This window comes from Ictidomys tridecemlineatus, chromosome Y (assembly GCF_052094955.1).
Source record: "Ictidomys tridecemlineatus isolate mIctTri1 chromosome Y, mIctTri1.hap1, whole genome shotgun sequence".
NCBI classification, from domain to species: domain Eukaryota; kingdom Metazoa; phylum Chordata; class Mammalia; order Rodentia; family Sciuridae; genus Ictidomys; species Ictidomys tridecemlineatus.
In genome coordinates this window covers 15466314-15490398 of record NC_135494.1, presented here as the reverse complement: position 1 = coordinate 15490398, position 24085 = coordinate 15466314, and the positions used below count along the sequence as shown (strand labels likewise).

Below are 24085 nucleotides of genomic sequence, written 5' to 3'. Positions count from 1 at the left end.
TTATTTAGCTGAAATAGTTGCCTAACCAGATGCCATTTTTATATTTTTGTGGAAAAGCAAAATAAAATAATACTTTCAGGAGAACAAAAGATATTAATCATTTCACAGCAACATTTTGTTGCTATTAGATTTTCTTTGTAAAGTTAGATTCCTAACATGCCTAATCACCCTACTAGAAATCAAACATTTGCTCACATAAAACAAATCCGAAAGGTAAGCTTATATGCCATTTTTAACAATGCCTGGCTATAGATCTCCTTTCACATTCATATTCATTCTCTCTCTCTCTCTCAATAATTTTTTACTTATTTTCTTCTTAATTTTCTGAAGCATGAAGAAGGAGTTGACAGAATGGTTTCTCATTTCTATCTCTTCCTTGAAATGAGGATTTAAGAAAGGAAGTATTTGTTGCTATATATTGAATTCACATAGGGATTTGAAAGAATGTAGGCTTAATCAAATAGATGGCCAGAACTTTGAAAGTCATGCTTGAGACAAATAATTTCACAATGCAAAATTAACATCAGAGCTCACTGGTAACAGAAAAAAAGAAAAAAAAAATATATATAAATGAAAACTTTTCCACACCCATAAAAAATGGTGGGGGGGGCAGTGTTTGTATGTTTCACATTGTCAGTGCTTTTTAAATTGACAGAAGTTTAATATTAAATGAATCTGACATTCTGGGACTATTTTATGAAACTTGAGTACTATATTTCATGTTATGATTCAGTATTACAAAAGCTGTCCCACTTCCCTGATCTGCTGCCAACACAGGCTACAGAGGAGGGTACAGGGACACAGACCACGGATCTGCCCCACTCAGTGGGCCCAGGCCAACACCACACCCAGCAGCCTCGTGCCATGCCCAGTGAGTCTCGAAGCGGCCCCCTCTTCCCATCCTGAGAGCTCTTCCCTTCCTCATGTGCCACTAGCTCCCTACTGTCTCTGGCAATATCTACTCTGTGAGATGACAACATCAGTGGGTACTGCTCTCTCATCCTAGGACAGTGTAGTCCCACACACCCTGGTGAAATGGGCCACCTGGAGGCTGGACCTGGAGGTTGTTGAGGCTGAATGGCAGGTATGGTCCTCTGGCACTTTATTATTTAAGTTAAAAAAACAAAAACAAAAACAAAAAATGGGTTTTGGTGCTCAAAAATGTTTGATTTGCATATTCTCATCCCCTAACCCCAATATTTTCATTATTTCCTCACATATGAAATCTTACTAGTAGAAAGTTAATTTCGTATTATACAAAGTTGATTGAAATAACATTGGTATAAATAATCAATCACCATACTTTCAATTTTTGTTCTGCTTTCCTGTTAGAAACCACTTGGATACAAGAGAACAGAGGACAGACTCATGGAAATGCTTGAAATGACAAGAAGCTCCCACTCAAGCTCAGCATTCAGTCCTGGACAGGGTAAGACCAGGCCACTTTGACATCTGTTCCAAAGAGTCTACCACGCAGAATCCTCTGACTGATCCCTGACTGAGCCATAGGAACTGGCTAGAAAAGCCTTCACATCCTCAATACATTCTTCACTTCAGAATACTTGACAACCATTGATATCCATCTCTCGTTACTTTGTTCCCCAGCCAACCATTCTTCAACAAATTCAAAGGAGCAACTCATGCAAGCACACAGAAAGGGATGTTCACTACACACATCCATGTGTGAAAAAGACAACTGGTATTTCTTGTTTGGGCTATTTCAAATGAAATCCCTTCTGCATGACCTCCACAAACCAAAGGAAAATATTTGTGAAATTCCCACATAGAAGACAAGATACACTTGCCAAGGAGGCAGTGCCAAGAATTTTGACACTCCAAATGTACTGTGTGTGTTTAGAAGGCAGTCACAGTTACCATGAGAGAGTCCCATGAAATCTATCAGGAAGATCCATGGTCTAGCCCAACCATGCAAGTGATGTGACCATGAAAGAGTCACTTAGTCTTAGCAACCATCATGACTAACCACTAGGTCAATGAATAAAGTCCTCAGGTGTCAAGCTACAAAATGTGGGATGAGCAAGGATGAGGATGGGTGGGAGAAGTCTCCAACTCTAACACAATTAGGGAAGGCTGTGCCTCCCCTCAACTGGCTGGGAGGCTGGGATCCTGCCACAGAGAGGGATTCCAAACCTCACATCTCCTGACCCAGGCCAGAAGACCAGGTAGAGTCCAAGGATCCTGGGGTGGCCCAATGGCAATAAAGGCCAAAAGGAACTAGGGATCTGCCTGAACCCTCAATCCCCTACTCTGAGCAAGGCTGCATGAAGAGGCCAGAGGCCATCCACAGCAATCTGCCTTTACAGGAAAATGGAGGGACTCCAGGCTGCCTCTGGCTCACTGAATCAGGGTGGTGTTTTCATAAAGCAAGCCCACTTCCTCACATTTGACCAGCAGCTCATGCGCTGACAGCACAATGGCTGGCTTGACTCAGGCCCTGAGAAATGAAATAGAAAATTAATAGCAAATCCATCTTTAGCTCTTCCACATCATCAGGGGCTCTGATTCAATTCCGTCAACAAAGGGGTCTCAAATGGTGTCTAAACATGCTGGGGACTCACCTCTGTGTGGAACTCTTCAGGAAAAAGGGGATCAAATCTCATGAAGCAATTCTTCTCTCTTCTAGCCCATGGGCAATGCAAGGAACCTGCATGATACCAGAGGCTCACTTCTCTCTTCTCATGTCTTCTGGAAAGGATTCATGAATGCTTCCTTCAAGGTGAAGCAGAAGCCTGCATTCCCAGCTGCACAGAGTGTTTGAGGGCACTGTCTCCCTTAAAACCCAAGAAGAAAAAACAGGTTATTAAAGAGGCATATGGAGTAGAGTACATGATCAATAATCCCTCCTCCCTGGAGCCTTCCACATGACTATCTTCCACATTTACAGAGCAATGCTTGGCCATTCTCAAAGACCAGGAGACCATGATGCTCATCACCAGGAAGTCAATAAGGAACAAGAAGAGAGCAGCATGGATTGCAGAAGGTGGCACACCAAGGATCTTCAGCACAGCTGCTAGAACACAAGAGCTTAACTTCAGTATTGACTTTCTGCCACCTACCAAGTATGATGTTAGTGTCAACCAGAACATGCAGACATCCAAGTAGCAGCTGACACCCTGCATCCATTCACAGAAGTGGGCAACATCTGCATTGGAACAAGAAAGTATCTTATCCTTAGTCATAAAAATCATCAGAAACAAAATGGATGCAAATCTTCTCATTTCACTATTATGTAGCTGTTTGAATTCCTGATTAAATAATACCTCCTCCAAAATAAAAAGTATTTATGACTTTTAAACACTATGGTCTTTACTTAATATTTATGTACGCTATATCCCTGCCTAATGCTCTTTGAGAAAGGAGCACATAGAATTGGATCTTTGAAAATTTCACATTTCCTGATAAATATTACTGCCTATGTCAGGCATGGCGAAGTGAAAGGTGAGACTTTGGATACTCAAACACGATGTTGTGGGATTGGTGACCCTGACTCATAGACAGCATGTGGGTTCTATGAAAGCTAGGGAGGAACGAAGGGGTAATGAAGATGATTGAACAGATGATCTCAGGGGATACTGGCGGATAAGCCAAAACTGAAGAACATGTTCCAGATAACCATTGGTATTTGGGCTCCTGAGCCTAGACCTGTTTTTAAAAAAGGTGCAGACAAGCAGTGTTCATATACAGATTGTCTACCATTTAAAAGTGGATACTTTCAATGGCATCTAGTTACACATCTGATAAAATGGTTTGCCAACTTATGGATTTCATTCTAACAACAACAAAAAAAAAACAACCACAGACAATGAGACATATAAAGATAAAACCTTGTCTTCACCAGGACGCCTAGAAATAGGTTTTATTTGGCTCAGGCAAATACCTTTCAATAAAATTTCTGATTTCTGAAAGAACCCATTCAATTTTATACTGCACAGATCACAAGGTTTTCTTTACAGAATATTCTGTTCTTTTTAAAGCCTCACATAGAAAATATCTCAAAGGAAATATGAGGGGAATGACCCAAAGTGATGCAGATTTATTACAAAATGCCTAAGATCCTGAGGATATATTTTGGCTCAGCCCATTATATTGCTTCATTATTTTATTATTTTGTAAGTAATAAAATGTAACTTCATGTTGGATAATATATTCAAGCCATGAAAATATCATCCAACATCATTCTTCCCATTAGCCCAATTTCTCTGCATGCTCACTTACTCTTTAGGAATTTTACTAATTATTTGAAGGTTCTAGAGGACCTGTTAGACTCCTAATGGACAAACCATCCAACATACTCCAGAGAATGTACGAGTGCCATAAGAAGAAAATAAGGTCAGCCTACAGCAATGGGCAGCTGCCTGCCCTAAGCTGGGAGGAGCCCTGGCCATGGCACCAGGGCTGCTGGGCAGCAGAAGCCTCCACAGCCCTGCAGGGAGCCTGGAGCACAGCTCTGCAGAACCATGCTCAGCCCTGGACAGATGCACATGAGTTCCCATCACAGGCTAGAGTGTGACAGTCCCAGGTGCATGCCTGTCATGTCAGCTACCAGGGAGGCTGAGGAAGAGGAACCTTTGAGGTCAGCCTTGGCAATTAGACCTTGTGGCCAAGGGGGGGAAATTACAAGGGTCTCTGAGGGTGTAGCTCAGGAAGGTCACTTGCCTAACAGGCTCAAGGACCTGGGTTCAATCCCCAGAACCACACATACACCAAAAAGTGACCTTGGAACATGATTTAAAATGATGGGTCAGGTACACAGAAGGAAACAGGAGAGGGTTTTTAAACCAGGACTTAAAACAAAATCCACAGGTGCGACAGGAAAACAAAAGGACACAGAGTCAGTGAGACCTGAAATACCTGGGTGGGTCTGTCTTTTAAACCGCCTCCTGCTCCCCAGGTCACCTGGGCTCTTCAGTTGCCCTCCCCTCTCCAGGGGGCCTGCGGGTCAGGCCACCTCTTCTCCTCTGAGGTCCATGGCGCAGGCACACTGCTGAGGCCACCGCATCCTGAACAGGACCCTGCAAATCAAAACCCACCCAGCTGTGACCAGCAGCTCCGCCAAGGAAAAGCCCTCAGGTGATAACCAGGACAGAGGGGTTGGGTAGTGGGTGCTGTGGGGACCGCCCTGGCTGCTCCAGGGGACAGGTAACCCGGGACACCTCCTGTCTCCTGGGAGCAGAGACATGGCTGAGCCAAGGTGGAGCTGGTAGGCAGGGCAGGTGGGGCTGGACGTGGATGCTCCTTGGAAAGAGAGGGGAGGGCTGCAGGTGCCACACTCGCTCCCTTCTCTCTGTAGGTAGTAGGATGGGTGGCGAGGATGCCCAGTTGGGTCAGTCCTGCCTTTGCCCCTCCAGGTGCTCAGGCAGGGCAGTCACATCCTAAACTTCACATCCAGCCCCTGACCTTGACCTACGTACACCGCAGCCCATGTTCCACGACTTTGGAAAGGCCTAGGGCCTCTGGCTTCACTGCCATGGCCTGCTGTCGGTGAGCCAGCCTGAGCCTGTCCCTGGGTCACACCAGCAGGGTGCCCAAACCCACCCTTAGCATCACCAGGGGCGCACACGGCAGGATCCCACCATGTGCAGAGGCAATGCCAGGACAGCCCAAGTCTGGGTAAGTGGCAGGGGCGGCAGCAGCAGGGCTCCTGAGAGGCATGCTCTGATACCAAAGGTCTGGGTGCCCGTGTGCACTACACTCAAGCGAGAGCCTCAGTCCCTGAGATTGGGGACAAGGACCCAGGGCCCTTCTTAGTAAGCCAACACACAGAAGAGTGCTCCTAGTTTCATCCACCCCCTGCACCACAGTCAAACCTGACCTTGAGATGGTGAAGGGACCTAAAAGCTAGTATCTGGAGCCACAGAAACTGCCGGAAGCGCTGTGCTGACAGGGCTGTGTGGGTGCCCTGGGGTCCGAGAGGAGCAGCTGGCAGCAGCAGCAAGAGGGAGAACTAGGCCCCATGGGATCCGGCTGGCCCCTGACAAAGACCCCTACTGTGCTGCTTCTCCTCACACTGGGGAAAAAACCACAATTTTCTGAGGAAAGATTTGCCAAAAAAGGGCCACGAATATCCAGGAAAAGAAAAAAAAGGCGAGGCAGGTAAGAAGAGAGATTAATCCCCAGGAGCACGTTATTAACACTTACTGAAAGACTCAACACCCATGTGTGATGACAAGCACCTGTCAGCTCTGGAGAAGAAACAGGGGATATTTAAAGCAAGGCCCTGACCCAGGGGCGGAAGCCACCACTCAGTCTGCTTCCCCTGCTGCTCCCCAACCTGCATCAGGCTCACCGTCTCGTTTCCCCTGTGTGACCTGGAGGAAGGCCCTCTCGTCCCTCCAATCGGTTAACATCTGTTTTAAATTCCTCAAACCTACCAGCTGCATTGCACCTCTTCATTTGAACAAATTTCAGGAAATGGCACCATGTATCTACCTGATGTGCACTGACATTTATTTGGATATAAAATAATTATGATATAGATAATTATGGCCAGCACCATTGTGTTTCCCTATAGCCAGGGACTATAAATATGGACTAAGTGTTTCATATACTTGATGTCAATTAAACCTCATTACAGCTGGAGGGAATTGATATTGCTATTTTAAAGAGGCAGCCACTGAAACCCCGAGAGAAGGTTACATGACTACAGGGGTTCCAGTGAGAACTGGAAGCTCTGGGATCTCCCCAGGAAAAGGCAAATGAAACCATGGTGAGAAACTGCTGTTCCCTTTTTAAACTGGTCTAAATAGAAAAATCATACGATATGCTGCCAAGAACACGAAATCACTGAAACCTGTGCACAGTGAGGGTGAGAGGGTCAATGGCACAGGCATTCAGGGAAGCAGCCAGACCAACAACAGATGTAACAGCAAACCCTCTGCTAGGCAGTCCTACATGAGATGTAGGTAGCCTCACGTCCACACACGCAGAAACATGTATGCAAATATTTAGAGCAGGTTTATTTATAGTTACCCAAACCTAGAAAAACCCAAATGACCACCAACTAGAGGATGATAAACACATGGTGGCATGTCCATAAAATGCAGCAGTTACCATACAGAATGAACAGGAACAAATCACTAACAAAGGCAACAGCGCGGACGAGCCTCGGATGTATGATGGTCCAAGACGCCAGACTCAGAGGCTGCAGGCCACAGGCCACATGAATCCACCTATGGCATCTGGGAAAGGCCAAAGTGCTGGGGAAGAAAACTGAGGAGTGCTTCCCCAAGTCCGGAGCTGGGAGCTGACCACAGAGAGACACAAAAGAACCTTTGAGAGCAAAGGGAATATTCTTTGGATTGTGGTGATTGTCACATGATCGGTACATTTGTCAAAACTCCAGGAACTGCAACCCCCAAATCATAAGTTTTACTGCATGCAAGTCAAACCTAAATAAACCTAACATTAAAAAAAAAAAAAAAGTTCATACTGTAGTAACTTGGCCACATCAGTGTTTATAGCAGCTCAATTCACAGTAGCCAAGCTACGGAACCAACCTAGGTGCCCTTCAACAGATGAATGGATGAAGAAAATGTGGTATCTATACACACAAGAGAGCATTACTTAGCCTAAAGAAGAAAGAAACTATAGCATTTGCCAATAAATGGATGGAACTGGAGATTATCATGCTAAGTGAAATATGCTAGTCAGTCCCCAAAAACCAAAGGCCAAATGTTCTCTCTGATATGCAGATGCTAATGCACAATAAGGGGAGGGGAGGGAAGAAGAAAAGTTCACTGGATTAGACAAAGAGTATGAGTGGGAGGGAGAGGGGCTGGAAATAGGAAAGACAGCAGAATGAGTGGGACGTCAATTTCCTGTGTTCATATATGAACCAACGACCAGTGGAACTCCATACTATGTACAACCACAAGAATGGGAAGTCGCACACCATGTAAGTAGGATATGTCAAAATACATTCTCCTGTCCTATAAAACCAAAAAGAACAAGTAAAAAAAGATTTCCCTGAAGATAGGCCCAGGCATTGGTAAGTTTCATTTGTTCAAAAGTAGTTGAAGGATTTATTACCAAGTCTGTCACTTGAGCTTTATTATTTTTCTATTTCTCTTCTGCTCTTTGGCAAAAATAATTAATGGGAGAAAAAGTAACTGACAAGAGAAAGCCAAGCAGGGGAGACCCAAGGCAGATGCGACCTGGGGCCGAGTGCCCCACGGGCAGTGCCCAGGAAGCCGGACGCACCTGAGCATGCTCCGTGACCTTTGGGTGAGAGACCTCAGTTTCACCAGGAGTTGAGGCTGCCTCCGCATGGTGATCATCTGCTGGAAAACACTGCCTTGCGCTGTCAAAACAGAAACAGACCCATAGCTGTCAGAGCTGAGAACGGGCGTTTGGTAAGACTATTAAGTGACAGGTCAGCACAACTGTGGTTACAGCAGGCAGGAGGCGCCCACATCCCTCCGGCTGTCAGAAGAGACCTGGCGGTGACAGCAACCTGGGGCCTCCCTACAGCACCCCAGGCCACTAGGGCAGATAGCCGCAGCAGCACGCAGGGAAAGGGGGAAGGGCACATGCGGCCCCAGGAAGAAGCACCTGCACCCCAAACCCCAACTCCTTCCTGTTCCAAGGAGGAGAGAGCCTGGCACTGGTGCAGCAGCCAGGGTTGGTGTCCTGGACCACACAAGGACGGGAGGGCTGAGGCGTGTGAGGGGGCTCCAGCCGCCAGCCCACAGCTCCCCGAGGGAGGGCCCATCTGTGCTGCCCTCCACTCCCTTCCCTGGTGTCCCCTGGCCAACAGACATATTGACGGGTGCTCCATCTTCCTGGAGGGTGGCTGGAGGGTGAGGTGGCATGCATGTCACGATTTCAATGCCTACACGCCCTGACCCTGAAATGGGCCATCTCTGAGGCAGCCGGCTTCACTCACTCTGTACCTGCCACAGCATCAGCTCATCCTTCAGCGACAGAACTAACGCAGGGCCCCATTTCTCACGATTTTCAACATTATAGTCTTACATGTGCTACCAAAATAACAATCACTGAGATAAAAATGACTAAGATCACATCACCAAATGGCACATCTTAAAACATGGGAATCCAAGTAGAAACTGTCATGCTTACTGGAATATGGCTGCCTTCTCTGAAGCCTCTGCCATTTGTTTCATCTTTAAGGAAAAGGAGGTACCACGGTTTGGATCTGAGGTGTTCCCCAAAGGCCCACAAATTAAAGGCCTGGTCACCGGCCTGTGGCACTGAGGGAGAAGGTGTGGGACCTTTAAGAGATGAGGCCTTATGGGAGGAGGCTAGGACACTGGTCAATTGAAGATACTGGACCCTAACCCTTCCTCTGAGTCCTGGCAACCATGAGATGAACAGGCCTCCTCTGCCATGTGCTCCCACCATGATGTCACAGGCTCAAAGAAACGGCTAAGCAATCATGGACGGAAACCCGTGAAGCAAAATAAACCTCTTTCTTCTGAAGTTGATTATCTCAGGTATGTTGTCACAGTGACGGAAAGCTGACAGAAGGCAGCGCACCACTGCAGTATCTCTTCTGGACACTGAAGGGTCCACTTCAACACCTTTTTCATAAGGAGTGCCACCATTCAAGAAGAGCTCGTAAGTTCTGTGAAGGAATAACATACTATGATGGCTGTGCATGGCGGGCATTCCGGAGACACCCCAACCAGAAGTGAAACATTTTTAGCACAAATGTATTCATTCTAATTATGTCTCATTGATGGATGAGAATGACAGTGTTGACCCTTCCATGGGGTGTCATCTCAGCAAAGAGACTCTGTCCCAAGCATCAACACAGGAAATGTACTTATATGAAAATGAGAAAGATTTCTGTTATTAAGATGGGCCTGGGGCTGTAGCTCAGTGGTAGAGCACTTGCCTTGCACACGTGAGGCATTGGGTTCGGTCCTCAGCACCACATAAAAATAAACAAATAAAAATAAAGATGTTTTGACTTGAATGACTTGTTAATAGCAAGTAATTATTGTTTTTAAATGTGTTGAATCAATATTTGAAATTAAGCCATTATGAGTTTATATGATTTTTAAAATAAAACAGTAACACAGATGGTTGTAAAATGGGGGATGGGGTTGTGGCTTGGAGGTAGAACACTTGCCTAGCATGCGTGAGGCACTGGGTTCGATCCTCAGCACCACATAAAATAAAAAATAAAAATATTGTGTCTACCTATAACTAAAAAATAAATATTTAAGAAAAATGTTGGAATGGCATAGACAGGACACGTAAAATGAGAAAAATTCCTCTGTCCTTCCCCCTAGTTCAGTAAGTCTCCTGCCCTGTCTGTCACCCACCCTGTGACTCCCTGTGCCTCACAATATACATCAGAATGCTTCCCTATCAACCAGCTCCACCTTCTAGGAAATAACTGGGACCTCACTTTGCCAAGGTGGAATTTTGGATGTTTCCTTATTTTTTTCTTCTAAGTATAAGTGAAAACCCTGAACATATTTTTTAAAGAATCATAAGAAACTTGAGCTTCTGTATTCACTCCTGATAATGGGGTGCCTCTCCTGCTCCGGCTAGGATGAGGCTAGAAACTAGGGTTCAGTGGTAAGGAGGCTGTGCAGGGCATGTTATCCAAGTTAATCCTCACCAGGAGCTTGTGGGGTAGGAATTATTCCCCCAGATTAAAGGTGGGGGGAATTTGGATACTGTGGCGCATACCTCCTGTTATACAGGCAGTGTGAGACCCAGCACCCTGAGTTTCCGTAATGACAAATTTAGAATCTTGATCACCATACTCCCTACTGCTTGTCCATCTGTAGCCCTCTGTGAATGTCCTGTTTATATCCTAGACTTAGATCTTTATTTTCCCCATTTAAAAATTCATATGAGCTGTAAAAACCACATGTAAACCACATGTAAAAACCTTTGTACCCATTGCTTTAGATGATCCAAGGGGCACTCCAAGGCCCTGGGCAGGAAAACCAGGCTCAGAAATGTCAGGGACCTGGGGCCTCAGTCTCCTGAGTCTAAAATGAGCAGGGGCTCTGGGATCTAAGACACCTCCCCAGCTCTACAGTTGCCAAGGCCAAGGAACTGGACATGAGACACAACTGACCCCCACCACAGCTGTGTAAGTCTCCCAACAAGCCCGACTCCAGGCAGAGAAAATAAGGTTCTAAAAAGAACCACAGTGGATCCCTGGGAGGGCAGCAGGGAGGGCAGGTGGGCACCCGGACTCTGAGGAGGCACTCGGACTAGTGGCAATAGCAGTGGCTGCCTCTTCTTGCCACTGCCACTGCACACCCCTTTTGAACAGGCTCTCGGGACAGGTGCAATGCTTTGGGCTACAGAGACAGCTCATATATCTCAGTTTAAGTCTCAGACATCCAGAGAAGAGATACAAAAGATGACCAAAAATGGGGTACAACTGATGATAGCGGAGTTTTCCTTCTTTTTCTTGATACTAAGGATTGAATCCAGGAGCACTGAACCACAGAGCCACATTCCCGCCTTTTTCTGCATTTTATTTAGAGACAGGGTGTCCCTGAGTTGCTTGGAGACTCACTAAGTTGCTCAGGCTGCCTCTGAACTCATGATCCTCCTGCCCCAGCCTCCTAAGGCACTGAGATCACAGGTGTGTGCCGTGGCACCCAGAGGAGTTTTCAAAAATCAAATCTGTTTTTAGTATTCGGAGTCCTGGCTTTTCTCTCACTCTCTGAAAAGTGACTTCTGTGTTACTGGAGTTGTTTTTCTCTTACAGATGTGAGTGAAATGACATAAAGTAACATAAAATGGAAATGGGGTAGGAGTCAAAAGTCCTTTGTGAAATGGGCAGAAAAAGAGAAATGGCAACATGAAACTGGTTGACCCTGCCAGGTGCCTGCCCCAAACCCTCCTCTGGCTTCCTCTATCTTGTGACCTGCCCTCTGTTGGCACCTCTGTTCTCAGCCTCCACTGCAGGTGGTGGAGGGACACCTGGGCTGGCCAACAGAACATAAAAGAGCATGCTCAGGATGCCCCCTGTCCCCAGCCTCTACAGCAAGGAAACCCCCTCCCCTTCCTGCTCTTAAATACTGCCCCCTAAGGACTTTGCAATTCTGAGGACAGACATCATCAACAAGCTGAGGCTGGCAGAATAGACAGAATGTCACCAACCGCTGGTCTTGGGACATCAGGAGCCACTGACCCACCCGGGAGAATCTAGCAGCATAGTTTTGTCAGATGACACTTAGTAAAGCTGCTTATTTTGACAGATGTCCTGTTGAATGAAAGAACTCAGAAATCTCACTTGAGAGCCAGAGTGCAAAATGATTTTTTTATAATACACAATCCAAGAAAATAATTATAATTATCTCCTTCACATCTATAAAATTATCAAATCCTCAAACAGCCCAGATACTTAAGATTCCTGGTTCAGGATAAAAACTAAGCACACACCCATCTTCGCTGCCTCCTGAAACCGAACAAAAAATGACTAAAGTGTTTTCGAAGGTAATAACCCCAAACAGAAAAGAATGGGAAAGGATCATGGGCCAGCAAGAGAGGGCAACAAATTTCTGCTGCATGGAAAAAACAGAAGCATGTTCTTTTATCAAGTGACACTCTAATCAAGTGTCACACAGGCACAAGGGACACCCGGCAGAAGACTCCAGGATCATGAAGGTCTGTCTAGGATGCACATGGGTGCACATTTAGGGAAATCAATCTTAAAGCCATCAGGGGTCTTTGTATTACTCGGGGAAAGAGCAAAGAATCTCATTAAGTTTACATTTAGTTAAGGCTCTTTTGTAATAAAGGCAGTAACTTTTAAAGTTTATTTACAGAAATCCTCAGCCTGTTAGCTCTCTTCTCTTATCTCACCTTTGTTTTCCTTCTGAACCAGAATATTCTTCTTAAAATATAAAAATAATAATAATAAATGATTTGGGGAGAATCATAATTACTAAAGAACTTTCCAGCACACCTATTCCTGCACTGAAGGCTCCTCAGACTAAAGGCTGGTTCCTGACCCCATGATGAGCCCTGTTCACCTGCAAAGAACTTGATTTGCATTCAGCATATGGTGCTAACAGGAAAGACACCAAGATATGCCACAGTGGAAGAACCCGAGAAAGGGCTCTAGAATAATCAACCCAGGCTCACATTCTCAAATAAAAATGAATAGCAAAGGGCCACCAGACTAAATAAAGAAAACCAGTAACATAAGGACAAAATGTAAAATTAATAAATAAATAAATAGGAATCCGAGCACCAAGGAAGCAAAGACAATTCAAAGAACAGAAGAAAACTTAAAAACAAACCTAAGCATAAAAGGAGAAAATCTGAAAGCAGGAATATGATACTTTAAAAAAAAAAAAAAAGATTGAAAACAAGAAAAAACACTAGTAAATGAACAAGATGATCAGTAAATTAAACATTCATAGAAGTTATAAAAATTTGTGTTAGTGTTTTATTTGGAATGTCTGATGGACTTAATTGTGGCTGCTACACAAAATACTGTCAGTATTTGTTACCCAATCCTCAATTACAATTCCATTTAGAAGGGAAAAAAAAAAAGTCAAGAGAAACTCCCAGGCATAAGAAAAAGACAAGCAACAAAAGTATTCATGAGAGGTTTAGAAACCTAGACAATCTATCCAAGATATTCAATACCCGACTCAAAGATGTTTCAGAAAAAATAGATAAATGGAAGTAAAGAAGTAATCTTTAGTAAAATAAAATTTCCCAGAGCTCATGAGAAATATATGAGTTTTCAAAGTGAAACTATCCACTTGGGGCTAAACAGATAAAAACAATGCCAAAATATACTCTGCTAAAATTCCAAAACACCAAGGCTGAAAAGTCAACAGGCTAATTATTAAGGAACGATAATTGGACTTACCAGCATCACTGCATGCAAAGAAAACTCAACAATGCATTCAAAAGTTTTAGTAGCAATTATTTTAAATTCTATAACCAGCTAACTATTCATCAAACATAAGGGCAAAATGACATTTTCAGACTTGCAAACATTAGTGTGAATTTTTAAGGGACTGTGAAGGGATCATTTTATTCACACGCTAACTATGGCTTAAAAATACTTATTATTGCCAGGCGGAGTGTCACACATCTACAATCCAAGCAACTCTAGAGGCTGAGGAGGAGGATTGAAAGTCTGAGGCCAGCCAGGGCAACTTAACAAGACCTTGTCACAGAAGAAAAAAAATAAAAAGACCAGGGATGTAACCATGTGGCAAAGGGGCCTGGGTTCAATCTCTTCTCCCCATAAACACTTAATATTTTTTATTTAGAGAGAGAGAGAGAGAGAGAGAGAGAGAGAGAGAGAGAGAGAGAGAGAGAGAATATGAATTTTTAATATTTATTTTTTAGTTTTTGGTGGACACAACATCTTTATTTTATTTTTATGTGGTGTTGAGGATCCAACCCAGCGCACCAGGCATGCCAGGCGAGCATGCTACCGCTTGAGCCACATCCCCAGGCCCAAAGCTTAATATTTTTTAAAAGAAAATTCAAAACTTAGCTTTCCCCAGGGCTTCAAATATAGTCTGTATATATTATTTTGTTTTTAAATCTAGCAAAGCAAGCACGATTACCTTTATTATTTTCTTCACTATTATTAATTAACTTAATTTGAAATAATTCCTTAAACAAACAATCCTGCCAATAATGGTAAATTAAATTCCATTTGACATTTTAAAAATTATTTATATTTTACTTTGCCTTTAGGCACTTTGAATTGCTGGCTTAAGTAAAACTTTTCCAAATACTTCTAATAAATAATTTAAGTTAATAGAATGAATCTCATGCTCTTTTCTTTTCTTCCCCATGGTCTTATTACTTAAGTATTTACTATTTATCTTCTGGTGCCCCTTCTCATGTTCTTCTGAATGCTATAAACTCTTCAAATACCCCCAAATTTGCAGATTTACTTAATGATGTTCTGAACTTAATGCAAAAGTGTTAACAGTCTAGTTCAGTTTAGTTCGTTATCTCTATTTAATGTTAAAATTTCCCAGGGATTAAAACCAGAAACTACTTACTCATATAGAGAACACAGTATCTTTTCAAGAAAATTAAAGGTCATTATCCCAAGCAAAGACAAATTGCTTCTAGCAAGATTTCTGATCATTTCTGGGCTACATGAGCCAAGGGCCTAGGGTAATTCTGCGTGAGCCACCACAGTGCATTCTGTGCAGATTTTAGTTGCTGCACAATAGCAACAAGCCCACAACCACTAGGTGTAGCTAGTTCCTTCTAGACCTTCATGACATCACCCTGCAATCCTTCCATTTGGTTGTAATGGACTAAACCTGCACCTCTGAGGTTCTCAAGTGCTCTCCCTTGCTTCAGGAATTCTGCATTTCTTAGCCACCTTAAAACATTTACATAGGCTCCCAACTTTAGTGTCTTAAAGCCAAGTAATGCTAGATGCATTAACTAACTGCTGTGAGCCTTGATTTTCTTATTTATGTTATTAAGTACCTTATGGTATTATTGAAAAAATTTAAGAAAAAGTTTGAGGAGTACAGACTATAATGCCCGGCACATACAGGGTATAAAATAAATAAAGGGTACTTCTTTTTAATATTTACTATTCTTTATTTGATCTTATCATTTCAAATTAAGACCAGGTAGATTTAGATAATGATAGGAAATATTTAAAAGTACATTTTAGAAAATCTTATTCACTGTTACCTCAATATTATCTAACATTATTATTTTGTCTTTCGGGTGAAACAGAGATAAATAAAAAGAAAAAGCAAGAAAGGAAGGGAAAGAGGGCAAGAAAGTCTCAAACAACTTCTGTGCCTTAAATCCAACTCATTGAGATATAAGCTTAGTCCCGAGAAAACCCAATAATTGAGCATACTTTACCTTTGGTAAATATCTCGACTTTTATTAGGTTCTAGAGCTTCTTTCAACCAGCTCTCAGAAAGCAGACTATCAACCTATGGCAAACGGAGACAGTTTAAAACATCATATTAAGTTATGGTTCTTACATTTCAGTTTTGTCTATTTACTTTTCTCCCCTTATGAAATAAACACTTTTAGGCATACAATAAAGTCGAAAGAATTTTATAGCAAATACCTATATGCCACTACCTCGATTCTACTGTTCACATTTTACCCTACTTAGTCTATCTATCCATCAACCCACTTTATTTTTATGCATTTTGAAGTCAACTGCAGTCACCAATTCATTGCCCCCTAAATAATGTGCTATAGGTACCACTAAGAGAGCTGAATATTTGATGTAAAACATACAAAGACATGCACAAACCTAAAAGGTATATCTGCTGCATTTTGACAAACATGTGTGTTTATAACTGAAACCTCATAGAAGAACTCCAATGTCTTTTCTAGTAAATTCCATCCCATTCCTCCTGAGACAAACTTGTCTTGATTTTTGTCCACCCTAAATTTTGCCTGCTCTTGAACTTTTACATAAATGAACTTGTACAGTATGAACTCTTGTCTACATAAACCATGTAATGTTATGCTTCCACACTGTTGTATCATAAGTTTATTCCTTATTACCAAATAGTATTCATTGCATCAAATGTTACATGACTTTGTCCTGACTTCCTGTGTTACTAAAGACTACTTGCATCTTTGTCAATGTACCCCTCCAAAAAGGCACATCTTTCTTTGGTTTCTTTTCTGCAGATTATGTGCAAAAGATAAAGTAGATAAAAAAGTAAATTCCACTAGCTTCTTCTCTGTCCTTATTATTTGGCATCCACCTGAGTTATTTACAAAATTCATACACTCAGTGACCCAAATAGAAAGGTGATTCCTTGTCCCCTGGATACCATGCTGGAAATTTATTCCACTTTCTTTTTTTCTTTTTTTTTTAAGAGAGAGAGAGAGGAAAAAAAAATTTAACTTTTTTTTACTTTTCGGGTGAACACAACATCTTTATTTTATTTTTATGTGGTGCTGAGGATCGAACCCAGCGCCCCCAGCGCATGCCAGGTGAGCACATTAGCGCTTGAGCCACATCCCCAGCCCCGACCGTCCACTTTCTTTTCAGGTCTCTTTTGTGGATACAAGAAAGAATGAGCTAATATTATTAAAACATCCTTTCCAGATATTCAAGGTATCAAGTGGTTCCTGAATCAATTTGTCCCCAAGTTGAATAATTTTGTAATCATCTTTTATTTTTGCTTTACTAACTGCTTTTATAGTTTACTTTTGAAAAATTTCCTGGTTCTCTTAATGTCCTACTAAATTTAAAATTAAGTGCAGAACCACAGTAACTTACCAGTAAGTAAGTCAATACTCCATCAAGTTTTATTTTTCATTTCTACCAGGAGACAATTTTGCTTTTGCTGTACCACTGTGATTCCAATACAAAGTATTTATGTGCCAAATTCTTTGGTACATTTTAAATTTTATTTTTTTAAATTCTTTTTAGGTACCAGAGATTGAACTCAGGGGCACATGACCCCAGCCCTATTTTGTATTTTATTTAGAGACAGTCTCACTGAGTTGTATAGCACCTCATTTTTGCTGAGGCTGGCTTTGAAGTCACCATCCTCCTGCCTCAGCCTCCAGAGCTGCTGGGATTACAGGCCTGCATCACCGTGCCTGGCTTATTTTTAACTGATATAAAATAATTTTATTTAGAGTAAAAATCTTGGCAATAGATCCTTTTTACAAAATAAAATTAGCAAACTGATAAAGAATCTTAAAAAAAATGAACCTATTAATTGCTATTTACTTTTTTTTTCTCGCAAGGTAATAGACCTGGGATGAAATGGCACACACCTATAATTCCAGCTACTATGGAGGCTAAGGCAGGAGGATCACAAGTTCAAGGCCAGCCTCAATAATTTAGCCAGACTCTGTGTCACAATAAAAAATAAAAAGGGCTAGGGATGTGGCTCAGGGCTAGGGATGTGGCTCAGTGGTGGAGCACTTACATGCCTAGCATGCACAAGGCCCCAGACTTATCCCCAGTACCACAAAAACAAATAAATAATAAAAGAGCTGGGATGTGGCTCAGTGATAGGGCACACCTGGGTTCAATCTCAGTACTGGAAAAAAAAAAAGGCATAGGCATTCGGTGTACTTAAAAATGAGAAAAAACACTACTCCCAGCATTCCACCACAGAGATACCATTTCAGCATGTTTTCTTTTATATCTTTTTCATGTACTATATATAGAAAAACGTCATTAAGATACCTTTCATTCCGTTTTGTTTTTGTTAACTTGCCATTTGATCACAAATATTTTCCCTAACACATTAAGATTTTTAACAAAAGTTTAGTAATAGTATTATTATATCCCATCAAAAGTTATTCATTCCCCTATTACTTCTCATTAAAGTGTATCATTTTTTCGATTAAGCAACAATGAGACCAGTACTTTTACTATCTATCAATCTCTGTCCCAACGTTTCATTATTACATAGGGCAGGTTTCTGGAACTCCACTAACCAGCCTGGGTGCATGCACATGGGCTACACCTCCATCACAGTGCTTTCCAGAAAGCTGAACCTGACACCTTGGAGCAGCGAGTCTAGGTGCCAGGCCGGCCACGCCTCCCCCAAGACTGAGAGTGGCCATTTTCACAGTCTTTGGGAGAGTTCATCTCCTTTGCCACTGGTTTATCTTTGAAGTTAACTTTCATGCTGACAACATTTGTGTGTCCTCTAGTTAACGTCCCTGCTCGCCCTCCAGGTCCTGCAGTCCTGACACAGTAGGACTCTTCCTGAGGCTTGGGCCCCAAGAGTGGTGGCTCCAGGGACAAGGACCCCGGAGAGGGCGGGGCGGGCGCGGGTAGGGCAGCTCCAGCACAGCCCTGGGCTGCAGACCCTGCGGCTGGGGGCCGTCAGGGCGGGGGATGCGGACTGTCGTGGACGGTGGGGGGGGGGGGGTCCGTGGGTGGCCCGGCCGGGCGCAGCTCCGGCTGGAGCGGGGTTTAGCGCGGGCTGGAGCGGGGTTTGGCGCGGGGAGGTCGCGGTGCGGAGCGTTTGGGTCGGACGCCGGCTCCCAGGGAGTGGGGTCGCTGGGAGGAAAGCGCCGCGGCGCCCCGCGCCCCCTCGCCCACACCGGGGTGCGCCCGGCCCCACCGTACCTACTGCTTCAGGCCAGGTCCAGCTTCTTCTGCGTCGTCGCCAGCTTGTCTTGCAGCCTCTGCTTCCTCCAGTCCAGGTTGTGCCTCCTTAGCCGGTTCGCCTCCCAGCTGAGGAGCACTCCGGAGGCGAAAGCCACCAGCACCGACACCTGCAGCGTCCTCTCCGACACGTCAGCCATCGCCGCCGCCAGGCGTGCACCGCGGCCTACGGCGCTGCGCGAGGGTCAAGCAACGCCGCATTCACAGCGGGCACCGGGCGAAAAGCAGGCGGAGCAGCGGCTTGGGCGGGGCGTCCTGCTGGGTGTGTCAGCAACAGGTAGGCCTTCTCCAGAGACCTTCCCAGCGCTTGGAGAGCCCGTGTGCACCCCTCTGAGCCCTCCACAGTGTCCCATCTATCATTAATCAGATGTTTCCCTGCACTATTAGCTGACATTGGTGTCTTGCCAAGGGTAAGCTCAGCACCTCTTTATTTTTGATCAGCAATAGAATTTGAACCACGTGTGCAACTTAAAATCCTCTGGTAACTCGTTTCTTTCAAAAATAAGTACAAGCAGATAAAATTGTTTTTAATAATATATCTTATCATTTCAACATCAGTTTGGAAATTATTTAAGAGATTTCTGGGTTTGGTATTGTCTTTGAAACTTCGTGTATATTTTTACAATTAACATCACTCATACTGTTTAAACACTGAGTTTTCAGTGGAGATATTTGATCTGTATCTAGTTTTATAAAATTTACAGTTGAAAAAGAAGTCTCATTTACTTACACAAAATTTTTTTTCCTGAAACTGAGTTTACTATGGGTTTTTAAATTAAATTGATCATTAGATTTCTTTAAATTGAAAATGAAGTTCTTAGGGCTGGGGCTGGGGCTGGGGCCCAGTGGAAGCGCTCTTGCCCAACATGTGTGAGGCACAGGGTTTGATTCTAAGCACTGCATAAAAAATAAATAAAATAAAGGTCTGTCAACAACCAAAAAAAAAAAAATTTAAAAAGAAAATGAAGTTCTTTTGTCACACTAGCCATGCTATGCCAGAGCTAACAGGAGACAGAATTGTTGAGATGAGGGGCACACACACTTCTAATGATACAGGTCACTGTGATCCCATGTGTGTCTCACTTCCTGATGTTCAGGCACTTAAGTGTGCAGATCCAGAGACTTGCTTCTAACTAATAGAATAAAGCAAAGGTGATACGGTGTCACCTGTGATTGCTTTATGTTACATTGAAGACTTTCCTTACAGCTTGATGAAGAGGGTGGAAGTGTTGAAGGAGTTGACATCAAAGAACTGTGAGTGACCCCTGGGAATGGCGGGGTGCTCCAAGCTAACAGCTAGATCCCTTATCCTACAACCACAAATAAACCAGCTGTCTGCAACCTGAATGAGCTTGGAAGCACATTTTCCTCACTGGGGCCTCCACATGAAAACACAGCCTGGCACCTTAGTTGCAGGCTTGTGAAACTTTCAACAGAGGACCTAGCTAAAGACTCCTGGCCCATGGAAAGTGTGAGAGAATAAGGGTGTATTGTTTTAAGTTGCAAAGTTTGCAGCAATGTGTTACACAGTGTGGGGAAAACACTTTCCCACTCTGGCTTTCAGTACCAACTACCTCTTATGCAGACGCTCAGTACTTCAGACATCAGATGTGGGAGAAGCCCCACACACCAACCAGTTCTGCAGTGAACACCAGCAGTTGAATGTCCTCCAATTCTATCTGGAAATAATGTCAGATACTACAAGTTGAGAGCTCAGAATCACAAGACTCTGACCACACCCCGCCCCCTTCAAATTGCCAGTTTCAAGTGGTAGGTTGTCACTTATACTTCCGACAGGTATAAATCAGGAGTTCCCACAACCCTGTCCTCGGGTTTGATTTGTTTGCTCACAAAACTCAAGGAAACACTTTACTCATGTTTCCCATTAGTGTCATCTCATCTCTTAGCTTAACCTGTTGTGTTTTCAGAACAGAGCCGACCTCCGCTACCGCCCTGGGTCCAAGCAGTCCTGGCCTCTTACCTGAGGGGCTGCAACAGCCCCCACCGGCTTTCAGAGCTTCTCTTCCTGTCCACCATGTTCTATTCCCCACACAGCAACCAGAGCAGGTGGGCCTGCAGGGAAGAAGTTGGATCATGTCACTGCTCTACTCAAACCCTGGAGTGTAGAAGCCTCTGTGGTGGCCCCGAGGGCTCTGTGTGACCAGCTTCCCTAGCCTTAGCTCTCAAGAGCCTGCTCACTGTGACCTGAACTGGTGGAGAATGTTCACAGGGTGGGACCCTGCCGTTCTTCTTCTTCTGGATACTCCCTGGCTCGTTTCCCCATCTCCTATAAGTTTTTTTTTTTTTTAATCAACTTTCACCTCTTTATGAAGCTATCAGACTAGGTAAAAACTCAAACTCAAAACTAACTAACTAACTAAATAAGTCACTCACAAACTCAGCCATTCCCACTCTTGGTGTTCCTGATCCCCATGGTCCTTTTCTGTCTCCCTCTAGTCCTGGCTCCCTGCCACATACAGCATGATTTACTTATTACATTTACAGTGCAGTGCCTCCGGCCCTCCCCCCACCTAGAATATAAGCCACTTGAGAGCAAGGATTTTCGTCTCCACTGTGCACCATGAATCCTAAGTGCTTAGAACAGGGACTGGCAGATAACTGACACACATTGAATATTTGGTGTTGATGACAGTAGGGAGTGGTCAGCTGTATCTTCTGGGTGAATGGCTAAATTAAATCAGTCTCTCTTCTCAGGTCCTCTCTTTTCCCCCCGTCCTCCTCTTCCTTCCCTCTTCCTCTTCCTCTTCTTCCTCTCTGCAGTGCTGGGCATGGAACCCAGAACCTCCCACTGACTAGGCACGCATTCTGCCACTGAGCTGTGTACCTCCAGCTCAGAACTGAATTTTGAAAGATAAATAGGTTAATCGGAAGAAAACATGAAATTTCTCCTTAATTAAGTTTTCTCACTTATAAAACAAAAAGTTTGGTATGATGTGTTAATTTTAAGTCATTTTGGAGTCTTTTTCTGAGACTGTGTACCTGGGCCACTAGTGTTGCTGCAAATTTGAACTTCATTTGAAATTCTGGTCTCCTCCCTAAGATGCCTTGGGCTAAAAATAGGCAGATCCTGGACATGAGAGCCTTAGACCTGCAGAGCCAGCCAGACTATGCAAGGCCCTTATTTTAACATGAGGAAACTGGGGTCATATTCAGAGAGCTGCTGGGAAGAGACAAAGATCTATAATCTTAAAATCCCTCTTAAGAAGCCAACATGTCCCCAGCTTGAATCTTTGTATTTTTTTCACCTTGGAAAATTGTTTCAGTAGGACATTTTAGTGGATTTGATAATGGCAAACTGGTTTTGAGGTGAATATTAAATTTGGATTAATAATAGGCTGAGTAGTCAAATGTCATGAGTTAATTGATTACAGAGTGTCTTCTGAAGGATACATTAATTGCTGCTGTTGAGTTTGCTGTTTGAAGCACTTACCAAGGGAAAAGACATTATCATGTACCATACTGAACCTTTGCTGCTTATGTAAATTCATTTAAAGTATATAAATGACATTACCTTCCTCTGCAACTCCCAGGCCCTGAGCAGTAAAGTGGTCACTTTATACTTGAATGTGCCCATAAAAGATGAGTCTGTGATCTGATTAAAACAGAGCATTCGCCTTCTATTAATCCAGTCCCTGTCGCTAATAACACAGTACCAGAGTGGAGGAGTATAAAAAGGAGAGGTTTGTTTCGTAGGTCTACATCAGGGGCAAGGGCAGCAGCTGAGGATGGTCTTCTTGCTGGCAGATTCCCGAGCCAGGGCAGAGCTTCACACGGCGAGAACCACAAGTGTAAGGATGGGTATCCTCCGAAATCTCCACTCCCCTTCCTTTATAAAGTCACCTGTATCCAATCATGGGGACTTCACTGGGGTGAATTTATTTAATCCTAATCACCTCCCAAATATTTCATTTCTAAACACCATAGGTTTTTTTTCATCTTTTTATTTGCATTTTTGAATATATTTTTAATTTATTGGTTCTTTTTAGTCATACATGACAGCAGAATTCATTTTGATACAATTATATAAGCATTTATTGAGTACATTTTATTCACAGAAAAACAAACTTTAAGCTACAAATCCCAGATTATACAGCGGGAAGAAATTTTCTTAGTTTTCCACACTGATGGAAAGGTTCATACTAAATGAAAAAAAGTCCTATAATTATATTCATAACATTTCATGTGATTGTTCATAATACTAATACAATTATATAAGAATCAATATGTTTGAGGTTAAGCATAATAATAATGAAAAATGCAAAATCTAAGAAAAATTACATCAAAGCCTTTGTTATATCAAATAAAAAAATGCAAATTTGTTACTAAGCATAGACAAATGGCAAAATATATTTATATAGTAAAATATATATGTCTTCAAGTTAAGCAATACTACAGTAATGTTGGAGTGGTTGGACTGTAGTTTGAAGTCTGAAGTTTGCAGCTCTGCACATGGATTATTGGCATTCACCATAGTGTTTGATTGACCTGGTAAAGGCTCTCTTTCCCATTCCCGTCAGAGGAGAAGTCAAAAGCAATTTGCATTCCTATTGCAGGGACAGCCTTATATTTTCACTGTCTTGCTTCAGGGTTCTATCCATTTGTTCAGAGGAACCTTGACAATCTTGAAATCCTGCAAAATAGCATGCTGGTCCATTCATGGCAATGGGCTGGTAACAGGAAATAGTAGGAACTGTGGGTGCCTTTGTAGGACAGGTACAAGTCGGAAGGTCATAGAGACAGCTAAGTTCAGGTTCAAGCTGCAGGGTGAGTGTCCAGGTGTCCAGTGGTCTGGGCAGGTCAGGATATCCCTTGTAAAGTGAACGGGAAGTAGCTGCACTTGGCAATACATCTAGCCGGTCTCTTTGGGTCTGGGGGTTGGGGTGCTGCTCTAGCCAGGCAGCTCATGAGACTGACTGGCGAGCTGCTCTGCCCCTGGTTGTTATCATGGAGCCAGCTCTGGCACTGGGAGTATCTGTG

The 24085-nt window shown here is 43.3% G+C and overlaps 1 protein-coding gene across 5 annotated transcripts; it reads right to left on the bottom strand.

Moving 5' to 3' along the window:
* Positions 1 to 2282: 2282 nt before the first annotated feature.
* Positions 2283 to 19236, bottom strand: LOC144372047 (mitoregulin-like). Of its 5 annotated transcripts, XM_078035467.1 has the most exons (7): positions 19049 to 19236; positions 15841 to 15914; positions 9446 to 9604; positions 8221 to 8320; positions 4873 to 5033; positions 3078 to 3163; positions 2283 to 2792 (listed from the first exon to the last, which is right to left on the bottom strand). In XM_078035467.1, exon 1 carries the CDS (start codon positions 19225 to 19227, stop codon positions 19057 to 19059), a length of 171 nt encoding a protein of 56 aa, XP_077891593.1. In that variant the 5' UTR covers positions 19228 to 19236; the 3' UTR covers positions 2283 to 2792; positions 3078 to 3163; positions 4873 to 5033; positions 8221 to 8320; positions 9446 to 9604; positions 15841 to 15914; positions 19049 to 19056. The 5 variants fall into 5 exon arrangements, 4 of the variants coding, with proteins under 4 accessions (XP_077891593.1, XP_077891594.1, XP_077891595.1 ...); XM_078035468.1 differs by lacking the exon at positions 9446 to 9604; XR_013432089.1 differs by lacking the exons at positions 9446 to 9604; positions 15841 to 15914; positions 19049 to 19236 and adding an exon at positions 9100 to 9434.
* Between the last annotated feature and the right edge of the window lie 4849 nt (positions 19237 to 24085).